The sequence below is a fragment of the Harmonia axyridis genome, chromosome 3, assembly GCF_914767665.1.
Source record: "Harmonia axyridis chromosome 3, icHarAxyr1.1, whole genome shotgun sequence".
NCBI lineage: Eukaryota > Metazoa > Arthropoda > Insecta > Coleoptera > Coccinellidae > Harmonia > Harmonia axyridis.
Genome location: NC_059503.1, coordinates 32241649 through 32256040, shown reverse-complemented (window position 1 = coordinate 32256040; position 14392 = coordinate 32241649). Strand labels below are relative to the sequence as shown.

General features: G+C 32.1%; 2 protein-coding genes across 7 annotated transcripts in view; one reads left to right on the top strand and one right to left on the bottom strand.

The window, feature by feature from the left end:
- Window positions 1-5463, top strand: part of LOC123675641 (osmotic avoidance abnormal protein 3-like) — a 37218-nt gene extending 31755 nt beyond the window's left edge. For 2 of the 4 annotated variants that reach the window (XM_045611079.1, XM_045611081.1), the window contains exons 14-15: window positions 261-404; window positions 4989-5463. In XM_045611079.1, coding sequence (XP_045467035.1) covers window positions 261-404; window positions 4989-5101 — 257 coding nt within the window. In that variant the 3' untranslated portion in view covers window positions 5102-5463. The remainder of the gene's footprint in view (window positions 1-260; window positions 405-4988) is intronic. The other 2 variants (XM_045611082.1, XM_045611083.1) reach the window with 2 other exon arrangements.
- A 1074-nt stretch (window positions 5464-6537) lies between these two features.
- Window positions 6538-14392, bottom strand: part of LOC123676703 (GTPase-activating protein CdGAPr) — an 83301-nt gene continuing 75446 nt past the window's right edge. For all 3 annotated transcript variants that reach the window (XM_045612833.1, XM_045612830.1, XM_045612831.1), the window contains exon 14: window positions 6538-7688. In XM_045612833.1, the coding sequence (XP_045468789.1) occupies window positions 7613-7688 (76 nt within the window). In that variant the 3' untranslated portion in view covers window positions 6538-7612. The remainder of the gene's footprint in view (window positions 7689-14392) is intronic.

Below are 14392 nucleotides of genomic sequence, written 5' to 3'. Positions count from 1 at the left end.
ACCAATTTTCAGAATTCAAAAAGATCGAGTTCTTCAGAAACATTGGAAAATGAATATATTTTTCCAACTTTCCCTGACTTTCATTTCTGGTAGCTTCTATAATGTTAATGTTCTTACCATTATACATATATTCCTTCAATACAATACAATAGTTCCTTTAACATTTCCATTTTAATAATTGAAAATTACCAACTATACAATGCAACTATGTATGTCATCAAGACGACAAATAGTAGAACTATTCATTTTATGTGAAATAGGTCAAAAATCTGTTACAGAATTCACTAAAAGAAATAAAGCAAGATCAACCGATCACCTGAATACTATAATAGTATCTTCGCCAAATAGACACCGGGGCGGTTTACCGAGAAGTTTGAATGGTTTGAATAGTTTATGGCTAAATGGTAAGTTTCAAACTTTTTTTTATAACCACTAAAAACAGAACTGCATTGAATGATATTTAGTGAAGAACAGGTTTTTTATTGAAACAACATTTTTATGGTATTTATCTGTAACTTTATTTCGATCTAAGAGTTAGGTATTGTTACTATGAGAAAATGTGAACACTGTAGGGTAAATGCTCTGGTTAGCCGACCGGCACTCGACCATTCCGTGATTTGAGATAAAATAATAATAAAAATATATCATGTAGTGCAAAATATTTTCGCGGTACGTGTTCTCGACCATTCTACCCTTCCAAGATAGTTTGCATAGTAGTGGTATAGGTCAAAGTTTTCGCGCTAAAAATTAGTTTATAATCGTCTATCATAGAAAAGGGTTCTTGCTCGTCCTCTTAGAAAAGTGCTTTGTGATATATGACCAGAAAATAGTAATTATTTCTTATTTTAAATGAATTGTGTGTGTTTATTTTGTTCCATATCAACTATAAGATATATTTTTGCGTGTATTTCAATCAAAAAGCAAATAAGTACATGTATATTTTTTTGTTCAATATTCGGCGGTCGCGAACTGGTATTGGAAAATTTGTATCTTTTATTTCTCGACCGAAGTGGTCGAGAACCAATATACGTTACTTCAATAATTGTTTATTTCAACCGATATATTTCTGTTGGATCATTTTCGTTTTTTTTCGATACCCTGATTCATTTATATATCTACTTTCTGAATATTAGTTTGCGACCACCGAATTAACGTTGAAACACTTATTTCTACCTCTACCCTTTATTTATTCGCGGTCGAGAACCAATTTGATTGTACTTAATTCTCGACCACTGGTGGTCGATGTTTTATATTTTATTTACTCATTAGTTTCTAAATAGATATTAAGAGCAAAATAACCAAATAATGTTGTATGAGTTGCTATTTTGAAATATTTATAAAAAGTGGAAACTTTTGCAAAATATTTTTTTTTACGTTCCGAGTGTTTCTCACTTGATTACCTCATCTGAAACCCATCTGAGTGATAGGTAGTGATGTCGATGGTACGGTACGAAAGTAAGTACTAATCACTCATCTCGCTCTAAAGTTTTTTATAAAATATTTAAGAGGAGCGGCCACTATTATTAGTGGTCGAAAACTAACACAAAAATGCTCGAGAACTCTGCGGCGTGGTCGAGAACCGAAGGTTATTGAGATTTTCTATATGTTTTCACATTTCAAAGGTTAAATGCTGAAATAACGCTTAAAATTATATGACAAATCATTTAAAACTCGCCAAAGAATCGACACCATTAAAATTTGATAAGTTTATGTGTGAAAAAATCGTGCTCCAAATCGATGTTTCTGTTAACTGGTCAAGAACCAGTGCATTTACCCTATTACAGTACTGGCAAGACATTATCTTATGATGTAATATCAATATGTTAGAAAGAAATTAATAAAGAAATCAAACGGAGAGCTACAACGTTTTCCCATCTTTCCTTCTACAAAGATTAGTCTAATTAGAGACAAGAAGACAGTACATTCCCTACCTCTGCAAATCTTCATTTTTATGAATACCTACATCATTCTCGTTTTCCACAAAATACTTACTCAGATTCAGAAAATCACTTCCAACATGCCTACTTGTATCCTTATCCTTTAAGCAATGTAGGAAAGGGAATAGTTCAAATGACCGCATTTATCTTTATGGGATTCATTTTATATCTGTTCCTCGCATTAGATATCTACACTTTCAAGACGTATTGTTGCCAATACTGTATATGCATGAGACAATATACGCTTCAAGTGCAACAAGTAGTTTATAGCATGATACGTAAAATTGAACATGTTGAGTTCAATTAACACTTTTTGCATGTGTTGTATAATATTTTAATACGTTTGTGTTGCAAAAACCAAAAATAACTTCATTTGTATAGAATTAAGTGTAAAAAAGGAAAAGCGTAATACAATATCAAAATATTGAATAATAAATTATCGTAGGTAATTGCACAAGTGCATCAAAATTACCGATAATTTTGCATGACAGCGTGTTGTCATAAAAACTGCATGAGTTCATTTTCATTTTTGGAGAAAGAGCCCGACACCGAAGGTGGAGGGCTCTTTCTCCAAAAATGAAAATGACCGAATGCAGTTTTTCAAAGAAAACACGCTGGAATGCGAAATTATCCGGTAATTTTGATGCACGAGTGTAATTCGGGGGAATATATCCCGAATAAACTGTTACATTACCTGTCAAACTGATTTAGAATGGAATTGCCATAGATTCGAACTGTGTTAGATGCATAGAAACTAAGCATCTATGAACAGAACAATTATCGCAGTGCAGTTTCGCTTCCTACAATGCAATTATCGCTATTAATTTGCATTAGGAAAAATTGAGCGACATTAAAAAGAATACTGATTCAACAGAGGATAGAAGTACACTTGAAATTAATAAGTGAAGACAGGAGAAAAGTAACCAACTCTCTTGAAGACATAATTATGAACGAATTGGAAAAAAAATAATCTCGATTTGTGTTTTGTTTCTAAAGTTGCTCAAACTGGAAATCATTACCTTCAAAATCTTTGTTGATTTTAATAAATATATACCTATATCATCTGCAATAATAAATATTTTGATTATTATCCGAATGCCCAACTAAACAATTGGTCCGGATAATTAGGATAATTGTACAGTGCATCCCATTTTGGGTGAGACAGCCAGGTTTCTCGCTTGTTATTTAAGATAGAGCCTTGCGGTTTCACGTTCCTGTCCTACTTTTTCGTGAAACTCAAGTTGGTCTAATCAGATTCTGCATAACTGCTTCCGTTCAAAAGATACAGGGTGATTTTGGAAATTGATACTTTTCGGTCCCCTTCTTTATCTCCGAAATTATAACAAATAATGTCGAGCTGAAAACTACGTCTGAATCAGAATTCTGCGTAGAATCCAGTGGCGTACTCAATATTTTTTTTCGGGGTAAGGTTTTGAAGATTCAACACAAACCAATATTTTTTTTAATGGAACACCCTATATATCATTACTTCGTTGAATTCGTTATTTTTTTCCCTTCAAAATGATGTATGACACTATGTAGTTAGGATGTTCAGAAATGTTAAAAAAACACTAAAACGTCAAATAATGATGATTTTTTTGTAAATGGGCCATGAATTTTCTATGTTTCAATAAGAGGATTATTACTTTCGATTTTTAAAAATAGTAGGTCATTGATGACACAAACATCCTTGTTGTTATTATGGCTACTATGCATTTTGGAGCATTGTTTTATCAAGTAGGCATTGGAGGGAAAAAACCAATCTGATCTAGCTGTCATCGCTATAAATTATTGTTATTATTATTGATTCTTCTTTTCTATGGGAAATCCATTGCTCATTAACAAAAAAATCATCATTATTTGATATTTAAGTGTTTTTTTAACATTTCTGAACATCCTAACTACATAGCACAGAATAGAGAGGTATTACAGAAGCGACACTCTTTGACATTTCCTTTGTTCTCGATGTAACCAATTTTGGTGACCTTGAAGAACTCTCAGAAGGCTGGTAGTTCTACATGACCACAGAATAGTAAATATTTATATTAAAACTTCTCAATTCTATGACATTGCGGTCCATTTGAAATTACATTTGTATGATTACTGTATGATATTTGGGACATGACTGCGTATTGAATGAAAGTAGTAATTCTATTTCAAAATATTTTTCAGCCTAAATTTGTATTTCATTTCAGAATTTGAATTAATGGTAAGTTTCCGACTTTTATTATCTTACTTGAATTTCCTGAAATACAATAAAATCGCTTTTATAGAATACATTAATAATAATGAATAATAATTTTATATATATATCGTACTTGTGTCAAACGGGCAATGAACTCGAACACCGAAAAACGTGGAAAGATGTAAACATAACTACTGACAATATGGCGGTTGGGTACCATGAAAAAGGGAGAGTGTCGCTTCTGTAATACCTCTCTATTCTGTGTACATAGTGTCATATATCATTTTGAAGGGAAAAAAATAACGAATTCAACGAAGTAATGATACACATAGTGTTCCATTTAAAAAAACATAAGTTTGTGTTGAATCTTCTAAACCATACCCCGAAAAAAAAAAAATGAGTACGCCACTGGATTCTACGCAGAATTCTGATTCAGAAGTAGTTTTTACCTCAGCATTATTTCTAATAACTTCGGAGATAAAGAAGGGGTCCGAAAAGTATCAATTTCCAAAATCACCCTGTATCTTTTGAACGGAAACAGTTATGCACAATCTGATTAGACCAACTTGAGTTTCACGAAAAAGTAGGACAGGAACGTGAAAACCGCAAGGCTCTATCTTAAATAACAAGCGAGAAACCTGGCTGTCTCACCCAAAATGGGATGCACTGTACTATATGTATATTGTATTATGAGAATTTATGGCTATTCAATTCACATTTCCTGTTGGTATTTATTGAATTGCAGTTTGTAGGCAGATTAAGTTAATTTCAATGGATTTTTCAGCTACAATTCAGAGATTACACATTGCATGCCCAATGCAGCTACTCCTCCAAAGATTCACCATTGAATATATTTCACATTACAGGTACATCAAAACTGCCATATGAAAGTAACATGAAGAAACCTTTGCAACTTGAAGCCCTTCCAAACATAAACCAAGCTAAAAACGGAACTATTAGCTCATTTGAAATTATTTGATCGAATAGCTAAATATTTTTAAGCTACTACTTGAGATAAACAGCCAAGCCCACGCATAAATACTTACAGTTGTCAGCTGGAACGTGGAAAAGTTTGAGTTAAATCAAACATTGTGATATATTTCAAAGATTTCCAGTTCATATTTTTAGCAAGGAGGAAGTTCTTCCGTGAAATAATAAAAACAAAATCATAAATGGCAAGCAATCGTTTTTCAATTCACACAAAAGAGAAATATAATATTGAATATATAACTATGTATTGTTAATTCAATTAACAAGTATTGTTTGAAATATTTTGAAGTGTGATGTTTGAATAATTGTTCAATAATGTATTTTATGATAATAAAACTTGTAGAATAATGACTCCTCTAGTATAAATTCAAACTAATGAAATTCTATCCCTTAAATTTTTGTTTGTTGATTTTCACATACCAGAAACAGTTACTAGTTGGAATAAATAAGTAGAGGAATACAATTGAGATCCCAATCTCGTCCTGGGAGTTGATTCAAAAAAAATATTTCGAAGATTGTTTAGAAAAAATTTATCACAATAAATCTCCAACATATCCTTTCTTTCTATGCTTCACTAAATAATTACATTCACTCCCAAGTTCTTATCAACTGAATTTGCTTATCGGTATTATATTGTTTTGAGGTAATCTGTAAATATATAATATACAGGGTTAGAACTAACACACACTCATCCCTAAATAATGCAACTTTTTTGTGATTCAAGTCACCCTGTATTTCTAACGGTTTTCGATATCCCTGTAGCCTGTAGTGCCCCTGTAAGTGAAATCATCGAACGCCACTACCCATGTCAATCTAGCTTAATGTGAGGGCATCACGTTCAAACGACTGCACTAAATTAGATAATTCTCTTTTTTTGTGTTCATTGCTGTCATGAGGAGGTTTATACAATAAAATATTTTCGAAAAAATCATACGGAAAAGAAAAAATACTTTTCTTTTCCCTCAGACCAAGCGAACAATCATAGAGCATGATTTGACACTTCGAAGGATGTATTTTGGGTCACCAGACAGAAAGTAGATGATTAAATTGAAACGAAAATGATTCTTTCTTATTAAACACACCCGTGCGAAGCCGGAGCGGCCAGCTAATTGTTATTAAATTAATACCAAGATGAAGCGGGCAGAAGAGTACTACTCTTATCTTGTTGAAGAGTGACTCATGTGAATTCGATTAATTAATTTAAATGTATTGTGAATATGCACAGAACCTTATCTGGCAAAGCTTACTGGGATACAAGTATCATAACAAAAAGAAAGTACCAAAATTGGGGTTGTTGATTATATGAGATTAAGGCAATATTTATTCTAATAAATATTTGTTGGAATTTAATTAGATTGTAATATATAAGAAATTATGTATGTTTCTCTGTGTATTGGTTAGTAGTAGTAACATTAAAAGACATACTCAATATGAGATAGTTTATTAAACATAACATAACTCTGAATTTCTCAAAGCTGAATACAATATTTACAATGAGTATAAAATAAATAAATAGAATTTAAACCATAAAAAAAGGTAAAAACGCAATAAATAAGTATGAAAACATATACTCGTTATTGTCTATTTGAATAATTCCATTTAATTTGAAACAATCAAATAACAGAACTGTTAGGGCTTGAAAAATCGAAATAAAAATATGTTTGTGGTCCTACTTCAAAAAAATATTTTTGACCAACAAACTAACAATTTCGTAAAAAAATACGAAATAATACTCTCAAGTGAGTAATAAATGTCATGGATAAGAAAAAAATTCAGTCAGAAGAAATTCACTAATTCTGAGATACTTATTGGTGAGTTTTTAGGTTCATTCTGCCAAAATTAGATTTGATTTATATTGAATTGGAAGGATATCTCCCTTAGTGAAAAAAAACTCCCGAAAAAAAAAAACAAAATACTTTTCACCATAAGTAACCCAGTATTTTCTTTCCTGAAAAATTCCGCACAATTTCATAATGAAGCTACCGTTTCTTCAGAAGAATTTTATAAGTTGAATTTCACTTTATAGCAGCAAGTAGTAGTAGCAAAATGGAAAGATGGAAAAGTTACATTCTATTCTTCCTTCTATACAATGGGTATATCACATTTAAAAAATTTTCAAAAAATCAAGTTAAAACCATTCTGAAACCTCGCTAATTATATCCCTATAAAAATAAAGCGTTTTTGGGTGCTACAGCATTATGTGGCACTCCTAATTCCAGAGATTTTCAGGAACTTCAACATACAGGAAAAGAAAAGAAAAATAAAAAAATCATCTTATAAAAAAGTTTAAAAATCTTGTTGGGATCAAATCGAATTAAAAACATTGTTTTCCTGCAAGGTTGAAGCTTCTATTTTATAGCATATTTAGGGATTGGACACTACTTTATACATTTTTATATGACTCTGTTATAACACCATATTTCTGTATTTGGTCAATATTAAATTCCTAATTCGCTAATAACAAAACGTAGTACTTTTTAACTTCTCGAAGAATTTTTCATTATTGTTTGGATTTTGATTCGAAAATAGCTTTCATATCCTTTATGCAGTAAGAATTTGGGGTGGTTTTTTCTTTCCTGGAAACAAAAAAAAATTATTGCATTCGTTTATCTTTATATGCGAAGAATTCTTAATTATTTCGTAGTCATAAGAACTCAGTTTAAGCATAGTATAAAGAAGGATAGTAATCCAACCATACGGGGTTAAAATTTGACGGCGTGGAGTGCACCAATAGATGTCGCTGGGGATTTGCCATCCAGTGCACGTCTTAGCTTATTTCAGGACGAAGCATGTCGTAGCTTGATTCTGGTACATACTTAGGTTTCGGACAAGACGTACCTCGATAACAGATGGTGCTGACCCAATAGATATAGATGTCGCTGTATTTTAAATCTACCCTGGAATCTAAACCAGTGGCGGATACTAAAGTTGGGCGGATTTGAATCGCCTCTTCAAGTTTTTTCGAACGTGATTATATCGAAAAATTAATGATTGATTGTTTTCTCAATTCTGGTATTATTCGCATGTATGTATATTGTATATACTTTGTTTCGGCGTTAGTCTGGAATAAAATTCATTTTCTTCAACCAATAACTGAGAATAAAAATGCGTAAACCCGTTAATCGATTATTAATTTTCTCCAGTTTTTGGTAATAAAATTTTTTTTCCTACAACCCTTTGGCTGCAAACTACCAAACTTTCAAATGTAAATATATGTCATGTGTGGGCTCTTTGGAAATTTTATGAAAAATGAAATATTTCCATACATTTGTAACTTACATGTACATTTGACTTTCATGTTGTTATAAGGAAAATAAATAAATAAAACCGATTGGTATGCTGAGTTTTCGTTATATTTACATAAACATAATATATAATATGGCACAATTTCATACATTTTGCGTATATCCAAAACGCCCATAATGATTTGGATGAAATTTGGTATTAGGATGGTGTTTTGAAAAACATCATTAAAAAAAAAACTTATTTGATAACTATTTATGATAGCCTTTCCAAATGAGAACACCGGGCAAAGCTCGGTCGTCAGGGTACTAATTCCTAATACATGCACATGTATTTCACGTAAAAGAAGCAATTTGATTATGCAATTCCGGACATTTTCCCTTCGATAATAAAATGTGATTCGAACAGACAAATAATAAATCAAATCTTGATATATAATAAAATTGTAAGGGGTCCGACGTCTGTACATGAGAGATATTTGAAGAAAACCAATGCTGGGAGATCTTATATGAGTATTAGAAGGCAGAACAACCATTTTTAAATTTTTTGTCTGTCTGTCTGTCTGTCTTTTTGTCGGTATGTAAATTCGTTTGCGCATCACGCAGAAACTACAGCACAGAATTTTATGCGGTTTTCACAGTTGTGTTCCTGAAGATCTAACTTAAAATCTGGTATAGGTTTCATTTTCATACGCCCTCCAGAAGTAAAAAAAATCGAAAAATACGAATCCCAACGCAGGTGAAACCGCGGGCACAGCTAGTATCAAATAAAATATTCATTTATTCATTCATTTATATAGCAGAAGTTTTTGTCAATCTGAATCCTTGTGTATGAAATGAGTCTCTGTGAATAATATAATAGTATTCTATGATAATATCATAAAATCAGAATCATTGTCAATCTTTCTGAATATAACTCAATAATCTTCATTTTTCTAAAATTTCCTAGAAAATATTAAGAAGGTATATCGTAAATAATCATGGTGAAAGTTTCAATTGTAAATATTTCAGTTTTTGATAGTTTCCAGGAATTCAACCCTTCTTTAAATTTGTTTTAATGACCTTAATTAGCTCTTGGATATCGTAAATAATCATGGTCAAAGTTTCAATTGTAAATATTTCAGTTTTTGATAGTTTCCAGGAATTCAACCCTTCTTTAAGTTCATTTTAATGACCTTAATTAGCTCTTGGATATCGTAAATAATCATGGTGAAAGTTTCAATTGTAAATATTTAAGTTTTTGATAGTTACCAAGAATTCAACCCTTCTTTAAGTTAGTTTTAATGACCTTAATTAGACTTGAATTGGAGAACAGCAGGAAAAAACTCAATAACACGAAGGTGCAATTGAGAAATGCTAAAAAGAAAATTATGAATGCTGAACATCATACAAAAACATTTAGAGAAGCATCTATAACCGGTTTCGCAAAATCTTTAATAAATATGCAGGTACGTCATAGGGCGAAATCCCCATGGCAAGCAAGCGAGAAACGGGATGCCTTATCCCTCTTTTATAGGGGCCCTAAAACTTATAGATATTTACAGCAAAAAGGAATTAATTTACCAGGGATTTCAACTCTGAAATCATGGATAAATAATTTCAATTGCAAACCTGGGTTCAATAAAAAATTTTTTTTACAATTGTCATTGAAGGCAGATTCCATGATGCCTCGTGAAAAAAAATGTATTCTCATGTTCGATGAAATGAGCATAAAGAGGAATATAGATTATAATAAACACACGGACATGATAGAAGGTTTTGAAGATCTGGGAGAATTCGGTAGAAAATCTTCTCCTGCAAGCCAGGCTCTTGTATTGATGATAAGGGGAATATACAGCACATGGAAAATTCCTATTGCATTTTTTGTATCGGATGATGGGGTGTCATGCGAATCCTTATTGCTCATCATTAAGAAGGCTTTGGAAAAACTTCGTGGATCAAAACTAGACACGATAGGCATAGTTTGCGATTTGTCAAGTACAAACAAAAAAATGTTTAAAGAATTGGGAGTTGAAAAAACAAAACCATACTTCCATTTAAATGAAAGAAAATATTTCGCATTTTTTGATGTCCCTCATCTCATTAAGTCAGTAAGAAATAATTTCATTAACACTAATTTGATATTGAATGAAAAATATATTTGCTTCTCAGATATAAAACAAGTGTATGATATTGATAAAAAAAGCTCAACCGGAAAAGCCTTGTTGAAACTCACAGATAAACATCTCAACCCTAACTCATTTCAAAAAATGAACGTTAAGTTAGCAACCCAATTGTTGAGCCATAGTGTTTATGCTGCCTTTATGACATCTTCCAGGACAGGTGAACTTGTCTCACCTACGGCTGAAAATACTGCTCACTTTGTGAAAACTATGGATAATTTATTCGATGCTTTGAATAGCACACGTTTGCATTCCACAAAACCTTGCAATCGTGTATTGAGCGATACCAATCCTGAGGTTTTAGCAGCCATAAATGAAGGTTACGAGGTCTTGGAAAATCTGTATAAAGTTGGGAAAAAGGACAAATTAACCAGACCTGATGTTACGACGGTTTTCTCTTAACCATAAATGCGGTAAAGCAATTTGCAACTAATGAGAAAAATGAAGGTTACAAATTCTTGTTTACAGGAAGGCTGATTCAAGATCCACTTGAAAATCAATTTTCTGTATATCGTCAGAGAGGAGGATATAACAGAAATCCTACTGTGCGAACTTTTAGATCGTCTTTCAAAATCAGTATTGTCACAAATTTTATGAGGCCACCTAGAAGTGCCAATGCTGGTGGACAACCAGATGATGACGATAATTTTTTACTAACAGATGGCAATGAAGCCCTTGCTTTATTGAATGTCGTCGAAGAATCCTCCTCATCTTCAGATACGGATTCATCCAGCAGTTCGTCTGATGGTTCTGTGGTCCAATTGAATGATAGTGCAACATTAGAAAAATGTTCTGTTATATATTTTGCCGGTTATTTGGTAAAAAAATGTTTGGATCGTTTCGAATGTGAAGACTGTAAAACCAGTTTGGAAGCTGATAAGGATTTCGATAATGAAGGAGAGATTTTGATTTTTTTCAAAAATTATGATTTGAAGTATGAAACCGGTTTGAGAACTCCAACATCGTTATTACGAGAATTCACAAGAAGGGCTCTAGATTGTTTCAGTAGAGATATAGGAAAACATTTGAATCATAAATTAATGTCAAATTTGAAAAGGAAACTTGTGAAAAATATAAAGACCCATTTACCGGAATGGTTCGCAACAAATATGATATGCGAGAAACATAGACAATATATTTTGGAGTTATTATTACGAACACAAATATTTAAATATTGCAAATATATTTCCAGCCAAATGAAAACCAGGCAATCAACAAATAATGTGAAGTTGACAATTCTTCAGCATAATTGAAAAACCAAAATGACCAATTTTCACGTTCGGAATGATCTAAACATTTCTTGACCCAACAAATTAACTCGCAGAATATGCAGCAGAAAAATAATTTTAGTGTTGCATCATCATTCGTGAAGGATGCAGAAGAAATGAGAGAAAAGCTGAATCAATTCGTTCTGAAAAATAGCTACATAAATATTATCGCCAACATCTGGTTCAAAGATTAAAGAGATGTAATCTTTGATCTGCTTATGAATCAGCCTTCCGGAACCCCTATTCAATGATTGCGACCTAATTCATTATTGTTGAATGAAAATCGGCAGAATTATTAGATTGGTATCGCTTTATATACATAGGATTGCAAAGTTCAGATGAAAATATTCAGAGTATCAAATAAATTATTTAGCTCCACAAAGTAGGTTGTTTTCAACTTAGCAAGTTAGCTGCATAAACACGGCTCAACAACCTGGCTGAGGTATTTTTCGAGAGTTTCAAAGAGTTTTCGTAGTGAAGATCAATGAATTAATAAGTATCCATTTAGCCACACAGAGTAATGCATAGGAAACATGTGAGAATATAGATTGTTCAAGGATTATTTCATTTTTTATACCATTTTGACGCATAAAACGACATCATTCAATCCACAGCAACAAGGGTAAAATGACGTTAATCCATTCAGTAATTTAAAAATAAAGTTAATTCACCACTGAATTCCTCCAAGACTATCATATTTTTTATGACAATTGCTAACAATCCAATACCCAGTGTCGTAGCAATCACAAATTGGAGCGGTACCTTTCATCTCATTTCATAGTTATTTCTGGAAACTGTTCATTTGAATCCCCATCAAATGGGGTAAAATTTTGTATACATTACGTGAGTTATACATGTTTATTCATTCGAAGAAGGGTGAGTTAGTCAAACTTTCTTTTCATGAATAAACATTCATTTAACTACCTACCATACCTGCAAACTGTATTCTATCGAAATAATAAATACCTACGAATTTTGAAAAGACTATTTTATTATTTATTCCCCAATAGCTGAATTATTTTAAATTGAAAAATTTAGCTGAGACATAATGTCTGTTTATTCTACAAATTATTATTAATGGTTATTGTGCAAGCAAAACCATACTATGGCAAAACCCACTGAAAATTGGATCTTTCTTCAGAAATGCACAATAACCTTATTGAAAAAATAGTCAACTCTTTATGAAATCAATGAAATTCACCTTGGAAGGAACATTTCGAAATGACCATTCGCTACAGCCATTGTACAAAAATTCTGAACACAAAGCAACAGCGTTATTTATCAAGAAATCAATAACATGGACTATACACGCCACTGTCTCGGTCTTCTTTCATATTGTTAAGTCTACAATAACGTCTGTTCGAGTTGATTACAGTTCTGTAGATATACGAAAATATAGAAAACTTCATTCCTATCTTCTTGTACCGGCAGAAAAGTATTAGTTCCTTAAAATAACTGCATTTTTTTTGGAGGTCGCCACTTTACAGACCATTTTTATTGCAGTATCACAACGTGAACACCAGATGGCTCTCGAAATCGCTTCAAATCGCTTTAACATTAGGACTGTCTTACTATCCTTCTTTATACTATGGTTTAAGGTAATCTAATGCCGAGTTAAACTCTAAGACTGGGAAACATCTGAAACGTCTACTGCAACTGCAGGCGAAACGTTAGGTCTAAAAACGATAAGACCATTATTTTTATGAAAAACCGAAATTATCTAACTCTATTGAACAATCCAGCTATAAAAACCTTCAGCATCGTATTAATTTAATTAACACCTTGTTTTGAATGAATCAAGGATCAAATCAGTGAAATAATTTTTTTAGTCCATATGAAATACCTTGAACTAAAGAATAGTTCGCATGAGGCTAGTATTTTAGTCGAATGGCAAGTAATGTAGTAACTAAAATTTTCGCTTCTGTCCAAAAATCGTTCCCACTTTACTGTTATTACAGTTCACAAGTATTTTGAACATGAACAGCCTATAATGAATTAAAATAAATGAAATGATTAAGCTAATTGTAATGACTATTTTAGAAGAGGTGGATGAGGAAATTTGTGCGATTAATAAAAACAAGCTATGGGTACGAAAATGGATCAAGAGAAGAAATAAACTAGGAGCTACTAATCGTCTTCTGAAAGAATTAAGAGTTGGAAGATATCAAAGAATAATTCGATAGTTTGAGAATGTCCGAAAATTGAGTGATATTCTGTTAATGGAAATACACTCTCAAATTCTGAGTAAAGACACCTTTTTAAGAAGGGCTTTTCCTGCAATTAATAAATTAGAGTTAGTTCTATACTTTCTTGCTACTGGATGCAGTTTAAGGACACTCACGCTATTTAGACTCGGGAAATCAACTATGTATCTAAATACATGTATATTCATTCAATTTTCTGAATCCGAGTATGCGGATTGTTTCATTTATTTCTTTTGCTAATGCTAGGACTTGATATCTCACAAACATTCATGCTCTACATATTTGGAAACCAATTATAAAGTTGTCTCTTCGTCCCATCGGAAAGACATTTTGGCGGCAACAAATGAACTCAAATAATTATTTGAGTTCATTTGTTGCCGCCAAAATGTCTTTCCGATGGGACG